At 40.5% G+C, this 7,811-nt stretch overlaps 1 protein-coding gene across 1 annotated transcript; it reads left to right on the forward strand.

The window, feature by feature from the left end:
* Positions 1-532: 532 nt before the first annotated feature.
* LOC143891752 (uncharacterized) lies at positions 533-2,623 on the forward strand. The gene is made up of 4 exons (XM_077396287.1): positions 533-611; positions 730-912; positions 1,032-1,348; positions 1,465-2,623. Exons 1-4 carry the CDS (start codon positions 533-535, stop codon positions 2,425-2,427), a joined length of 1,542 nt encoding a protein of 513 aa, XP_077252402.1. The 3' UTR covers positions 2,428-2,623.
* The last annotated feature ends 5,188 nt before the right edge of the window (positions 2,624-7,811 follow it).

Raw genomic sequence — 7,811 nt, forward strand, 5'->3', positions numbered from 1 at the left:
AAGTTGGCCCCACCTGAATAGGATTGTCCAATGATAAGCCATGAGTAGTGATTAACTTAATATTAGAAAAGGGTGGGCCCCATATCTGATGAATACAAACAGCCCATCTACATGGGCCCACATTAGATCAGGTAGTTGAGATTGTAATCCCAATGAGATTTTAAAGCCATGTGAGATCCAAATTGGGCCCATTAGGCCCTGTTTGGATTGCCGGAATTTCGTAGAAAAGTTTTAAAATGGAAATGTTTCTAAAATTTCTCTTTTTAGAAACAATGAGAAAAAATCGGACTTTGATCAGATATCGACTAGGATTGGACTCGGAGAAAGTTAACTTTCAAAGTACGTAAAACCCACTTTAAAATTTTGAGTGCAAAAAAATAGGGAGAAAACCTTATGATAGTCAAACTCAAAAAGCTAAAAGCTTATATACATGCAATAAAATTACAAGAGAGCCATGTGAAAGCAATCTCTAATCAAAACAAGGATTTAGAGTTCTCTTCTCTCTCGTTTCATCAATCCCAAGTTTGTAGCCATGGAAAGTGGAGACTTCTTACCTGTTGTTCAAGGAGACATTACAAACGTTCCTCTTCTGTTAACTAATCATCTTACAAGTATGTACTTCCTCTTCTTTGCAACTTAAAAAAAAAAAAATAGAACATAGTTTTTTGATTCAATACAATTTTTCCCAGTCTTCTTTATTGATTCAATACAATTTTTGTTGATTAACAGAGGAGGACAGTCCAAGCGAAGGTGGCGACGAAGATGTACACATTCCTCCTTGTTATAGGTTTTGTCCTGAAGATCATGAACTATTATCAGAATATCTTATAAACAAGATTCTTGAACGCCCTCTTCCTTACAATAAGATCAACAATGTAAATCTTTACGATCACAACCCTGATGAACTTACACGTATGTACTTCCCTTTCTCTCTTCTTTGTTTTTTTTTTCTTTAGTATATACTTTTGATTGTTTTTTTCTTTTAAAAAAAAAGGGATTAAGATTATTCATGATATTTTTTTCTTCATTAGAGTACGAGGCTTGGGAAGAGAATGAATGGTATTTCTTCACGCCGAGAGATCGGAAGTATCCGAATGGGAGACGTCCAGATCGAGCAGCGAAAGATGGGTTCTGGCGAGCTAGTACAGGAAGAGAAGTTATACATAAGAGGGAGAAACTTGGGGATAGGATGACACTGGAATTCCATCAAGGAGAGCAACGCAATCGAAAAAAGACAAAGACAAAGACGAAGACAGATTGGCGTATGCACGAGTATGTTGTAGATGAGACTATTTTAAAAAATCATCCAAGGACTGAGAATCCTCTTAGAAATGAAGGCAGCAAGAGGGTAAGTGAAATTTTTTTTTTAAAGAATAAGAATATATTTATGTGTAATTATCTTATACATGAGATTTTCTTTATTTTATTTTTCTACTGACTATAAAAAAATTTTCTCTTTTCTAGCTGGACGATTTCGTTTTATGTAGGGTTTATATGAATGGAGGAGGTAGAGATAAATCGGCAAAAACCCTCAAAGATAAATCTACCAAAAAAGGAAAGAGAGATAAATCTTCAAGAACTAAAACAAGTGAAGTTGTGGAGCATGTATCTGTCAATGATAATCTCGAGCAGGTGGGATTCACAAGTGGGACTACAAGGATTGCAGAGACACCCGTAGCAAGTGAACCGAGACATTCACCAAGTGAACAGAGAGATGAACCAATTATGGGTTTAAACAACACATCAAGTGATCATACAACTGATGCTCTCCATTATAATTTTGAAGAGGAGTTTTCCCTGAATTCTAATTTCTACATGGACTATGATGAATATATGAAAATCTTAAATGAAGAAATGATTTCTTCCCGGTCGCCAAGCGGAACATTCAACCAAGGAGACAATGTTGTGGCCATCCAAGAAAATTACAACGGAACGTGCATCAAGGAAGACTATCTTGAAGAGATATCAAGTGATTATACAGGTGCCTCAATAACATTTGCACCGAGTACACCATCACTTGAACCAATTGTGGGTTTCAGTATCACACCAAGTGATTATACAAAACTCTTAAATGAGGAACCCCATTATACATTTGATGCTCTTCTGAATGCCAACCCAATTTCTTTCCAGCCACCAAACAGAATATGCATGCAGCAAGATTATACTATGTGGCCACAGGAAAATTACAACAGAATGTGCATCCAAGAAGACTATACTATGGCGAACGAAGGAGATGGCACTCTGCTTGATATTCTCAATTGGATTGAAAAGATAAAAGCCCAGCAAGCCGTTCAAGGTGAATTAAATGGCAATGCAGATAACAGCGATCTGGTTCTTGAAACTAGTATTGGCCATAACCCTCTAGCTGAAGTCCATCCGGCGCCACAACTTCACTCGGTGCCAACCAAACGTCAACGTATGAATTGAGTTACATAGATCCAAGGGTGTTGTTGGTGTACAGCCAGTAGAACATCTAGAAAGCTTTGTTTTGGTTTCTTGCTTTAGGATTGGTTTATAGGGAGTTGTAGTTTTTCTTCTTGATGCCCATGATCTTGTTTTTTTAGTAACTCTTGATTGTATTGGGCTTCTTTGAAGAAGCAGTTTCTTTTATGCAGTTCATTTGAATGAGAAGTTGGTAATTGCATCCCTTTTTATCTTGTTTGTAATTAGTTCTCTGTAATATAAATTTTATGGAAGTGATGTTTCATATCATTGCTTTGATGAGTTGGGTTTTCTTGTTTGATCAGTTTCCTTATTTGAATTTTTTTATCTTTGATAGTTTGTTTATGATATGGTGAAATCTAATTAAGGTTTATAAAGAAAAGAGTTAAAAAAATATGAAGATGCATGCAGATATCAATATCCTATAATAGATAGAGAAACATTGAGAAATATACGTTGCTTCAAGTTGGAGTTTCTTTTTGGCTAATGATATTGGCATTAGCATGTAATAATAATTGCAAAAACTCTGCTTGTCTTTTCTTTTTAATGGACTTTGGAGACCTAACATTTGACAGCTATTTAAATCATAAAAAGACAAGACGAGTTTGTGCAGTTATAGAAAACATTGTAGTGCCAATATCATCATCCTTCCTTTTTCTTGTTTTCCTAGGGCTTTTTATGCTCCCTTCACTCCCACCCTCTAAAGTCCTCTCCGCCCATTTCTCAGTAATATTCCTTGGAATACTTATTTCATGCTTGCCAAACATGCCTTTAATTTATAAGGGGGGCGCATGCCTACTGCAGGGGGGGTTGAAAAAAATGCTTCTTTAGATGATATAATTAAGGGCTTTCAAAGTGATCCTAATTTTCTACTGGCAAATATGATTAACTTAAAATTAGGGGGGTGATAAATCGACTCCTCATATGTCTTTCTCTCTCCTCTAGGTTAGAGAGAGAGAGAGAGATAGACAGATGGGGAGTCGATTTATCCATTTGGGGAGTCAATTTATCACTGCCCTAAAATTATTATTATTATTGTTTTGCAAATATGACTATTTTGGAGCTGTCCGAAGAGACCCACTGGCAAATATGCAATATCAAATGCTACATTCATTCTTTAGAAGTAACGATTTGCAAGGATTTTCTCATGTTTTTTAGTTGGAACATCATGACAAAACAGGGATTGAAACAGAGGAAAATAGTCTGAAATAATGATAATGAAGGATTTTGAAATTGAAAGGAACACTTTTCTGTACTCACTTTTGGTTAGGTAGCTTATCCCGTGGGGCCCATTTTAGATGGCCAATAGCTAAGGGCACTAACTGCATGATCCTAACCATTCAATCGTAGGACTGACAGTAGATCAATGGTCATTATTTATTTGATTTTCAACGTGTCAAGTTTCAACATCTATTCGTCATCTCATTAAATAATGATTTTCTAAAACCTCTCAAAAGAAGAAAGCAACATTGATACAAGTCTACTACTCTCAATGGACTAAGACGGTCCAATGGATTCAAAGGATCCTAACATGAATGGACAAGAGTTTGAGCACAACAATTGAATCCGATGGATTCAAAGGATCTGATTATCAATAAACGAGTGTTTGAGCACAACATTTGAATCCGACGGTCCGATGGATTCAAAGGATCCAAATGTAAATAGACAGAATTCTAGCACAACAATTGAATCCACAACTGTGTCCCCTAAATCCACATCCTATGGTCTGAAATTATTTCGGATACTGACCCAGACCCAATAGTAACCACAAAATCCAATGGAGCGCATCAGACCCAGTAGTAGCCACAAAACCCTAATGAAAATCCGATATCCTCAGAGAAAGACATGCATAAAGAGGGATATATGAATGAATCGGAGAGGGGGTGCCCTAGCAAAGCAGGTTTTGGGGTGGCTGAATCTGAGGCATCAAAAACTCCAGTGGAGATGCCCAAAGGAGATGAGGATGCTGCGACGGTTCCCGCTCGTCTACCACTGTTAACTTAACCAACTTCTCCAAAAGCTTAAGCTGTTCTGCTGGAGAAAGGCGTTACTTATCTTTTATACTTTAACACTTCCCCGCACGTGTGGCCCACTTGGCAAACACGTGGGACATGTGGTCTCAGTTTGGGCCGACCATCGTATGTGAATTTTTTTGCTATCCGGGAGGTTTGAACTCAAAACCTTTCGCTCTTATACCATGTTAACTTGCCAACTTCTCCAAAAGCTTAAGCTGTTGGAGAATGGCGTTATTTATCTTTTATACTTTAACAACCACCATCTTCAACGGAAGAAATGGACAGGGAAGTCTCTCCAGACGAGGGAAAGGTGATGTATCCTGATTGTCTACCATCAAGTCCTACGGAAATTGTGGGCGAGGAGAACTCTGTAGAAAACATCGTGGGTGATCGTGGTGGGGAGTTGAAGGTTAACAAGCTTGGGGACGATATGGATCTCCGCCTCCAATCCGAGAAACTTAGCAACAATGCGGGTGCAGTTTTGATTCCGCATGAATCATTACTGGGTGTGGATTCATTGGAAATTGAGCTACAGAACAAAATCAAAGCGTGTTTAAATGATGAAGAGGACAGGGTCTCATCCGAGTCAGCAAGCCATATGACTAACTCTGATGCTCTTATGGACAAGGGCCGTGATTTCGGAATTCAATTTGAGGAGAATTTGTCTATGACGAAGGAGATGGCAGAGGAAATTGATAACAGGGGTGGGAAGCACAAAGCCTAGGCCATGAAAGGAGGTCGGGGATCAAGGGAACTAAGGCGTCTTCAATGAGGCCTTATGGGGTAAAGGAGCTTGGGATTACAAGTCGTTACAGAAGAAGGTTATTTTCTGGAACATAAAGGGGCTGGGGTCGGATAGGGAGAAAATGGTTGTAAAAGATCTCTCTGTCTTGTACGAAAGCCAGACATTGTGGCTATTGTGGAATCCAAAATTGAGGGGGTAACAGAGGGGCTGATCGATGATATTTGGGGAAGATCTAATCGTAGGTGGGAGGCGAAGGATGCTAGGGGGACTTCGGGAGGAATAATTATAATCTGGCGGGATAACATCCTTGAAAGAATGGACTGTGTTACCAATGACCACTCTATTTCGATCAGATTTAGGTGTCGAGTAAGGGGATGCCAATGGCTGATGACCGCGGTGTATGAGCCATCTAGAGCTCGAAAGAGGAGGCTATTGTGGCCGGAAATAAATAGCATCCGAGAACAGTGGCAGGGGGCATGGCTCATTGGAGGGGATTTTAACACTGTCAGATACCAACAGGGGTAGCTCCATTACTACTAGCATGCGCATTTTTCCAACTTTATACAACCGAGCGAGTTGGTTGATATTCCTCTCGAAGGAGCCAAGTTTTCATGGACAAACAAATAGGAATCGCCGGTATTAAGCAGATTGGACCGCATTCTAATATCAAAGGAATGGGAAGAGGTTTTCCAACGAATCTGCCAATCTGCTCTTCCAAGGCCAATCTCAGATCACAACCCTGTGATGATTCAACTGTCGGATTTTAATGGTGGACCAAAACCCTTCCGTTTTGATATGGGCTTATGTGATGTGGAGGCGGTGAATTCCAAAATTCCTGAATGGTGGAACTCCTTTCAGGAGAGGGGTTGGAAAGTGTATGTTGTCTGTCAAAGGTTGAAAGTTATTAAGGCAAAAATCAAAGAGTGGGTGAAACACGCAAGCGAGGTGAAAGCCTTTAGGAAGGAAGAGGTTCTGTCAAAATTGGGCCTGCTTGAGAACAAGGAGTCAGAATCTACATTTGGCGATGAGGATAGACAACTACGGGTGGAGCTGATGGCAGAATACGAGGAAATCATTCGTAGGGAGGAGATCAGTTGGAGGCAGAAATCCAAAATTTCCTTGCGAATGGAAGGGGACAAAAATACCAAGTTTTTCCACCGGATGGCGTCTGTGTGTAGAAAGGTCAATGCGATAAATTGTTTATCGGTGAATGGACTCTTCTGGAGGAGAAGGAGGTTATTCGAAATCACATTGTGAGTTACCACCAGAATCTATACTCCTCTCAAGTTTGGCGTCCGAAGTTCACGAGCCTTCATTTTCAAAGGTTATCAGAGGATAGGGGAAGATGGATGGAGAGACCTTTTCCTCTCAAGGAGATTGCATCGGCTATGAAATCCTTGAGGAAAGATAAAGCTCCGGGCCCGGACGGTTTCCCCATGGCCTTCTATGATCAACAATGGGAGACCTTCAAATTGGACATTCTGGCTTTCTTCACTGAGTTTCATGATAGAGGGATTCTGAACCGAGCCATGAACGCAACTTTCATCTCATTAATCCCGAAAATTGATGGAGCCGTGGAGATCAATGATTTCCGACCAATCAGCTTGGTCCATGGGATCAACAAGATCCTTGCAAAAGTCCTAGCTGGTAGGCTTAAAATGGTGATGGGTGAGGTCATCTCAAAATTCCAAAGGGCTTTTGTGAACAAGAGGCAGATCCTGGATGGGGTACTTATAGCAAATGAAATCCTTGATTCAACAAAAGAGCGAAGGGGTTAGTGGGTTTATCTTCAAGGTGGATATTGAAAAGGCGTATGATCATGTGGATTGGGGCGTTCTTGACTACATCATGAATCGCATGGGGTTTGGTGTAAAACGGAGGAAATGGATGACTGCTTGTCTGTCTTCAGCCACGTTCTCTTTACTTATCAACGGAACGCCGGAAGGCTTTTTCAGCTCGTTCATCATAATAGCAGAAGCGTTGAATAGCCTGTTTGCCAAGGCGGTCAAAAAGTGGGATACCTGCAGGTCAAAAAGATATGGTGGGATTGGGATTGGGAAGCTGAGGCTAAGGAATAAATCATTGGTGGGAAAGTGGCTATGGCGTTTTGGTTCAGAAAAAGATGCACTGTGGCGGAAGGTAATAGGGAACAAGTACGGTAGGGGATGGGGTGATTGGGTATGTAGGGATCCACCGCGGGGCAAAGGATCGGGAGCCTGGAAATCAATTATTTCTGTGAAAGATCAATTCTTGCCTCTGATCCGTTTTAAAGTGGGTCAGGGGGCGAACGTGCAATTCTGGCAAGATCTATGGATCGGGAATCAAGCCCTCATGAATAGATTTCCGGACTTATTCACGGTCGCTAGTAACTACCAAGCTTCTGTGGCAGATAACCTGGACTCTAGGGGTGGGACCGAAAGTTTGGTGTGGGATATAAAGCTAAGAAGGAACTTAAAAGAAGACGAGATTAATAACTTCACTTCTCTTCTGCAATTGTTGGAGGACTGTTATTTTTCAAGGTATTTTGAGGACTCGATTTTGTGGCAGCCGGAGTCGGAGGGCGAATTCACAGTTCGCTCGTTCTTCCATCAGTTGAATAATGATGACGG

This window comes from Tasmannia lanceolata, unplaced genomic scaffold (genome assembly GCF_043159265.1).
Source record: "Tasmannia lanceolata isolate RefF3 unplaced genomic scaffold, GAP_Taslan_0.1 ptg000015l, whole genome shotgun sequence".
Lineage (NCBI taxonomy): Eukaryota > Viridiplantae > Streptophyta > Magnoliopsida > Canellales > Winteraceae > Tasmannia > Tasmannia lanceolata.

Excerpts from the sequence above, each read along its gene's own strand:
- LOC143891752 (XM_077396287.1), top strand. The coding sequence starts at position 533 with ATGGAAAGTGGAGACTTCTTACCTGTTGTTCAAGGAGACATTACAAAC. Across the intron at positions 913-1,031 it reads CAACCCTGATGAACTTACAC|AGTACGAGGCTTGGGAAGAG; the intron begins GTATGTACTTCC and ends TTTCTTCATTAG. Across the intron at positions 1,349-1,464 it reads GAAATGAAGGCAGCAAGAGG|CTGGACGATTTCGTTTTATG; the intron begins GTAAGTGAAATT and ends TCTCTTTTCTAG.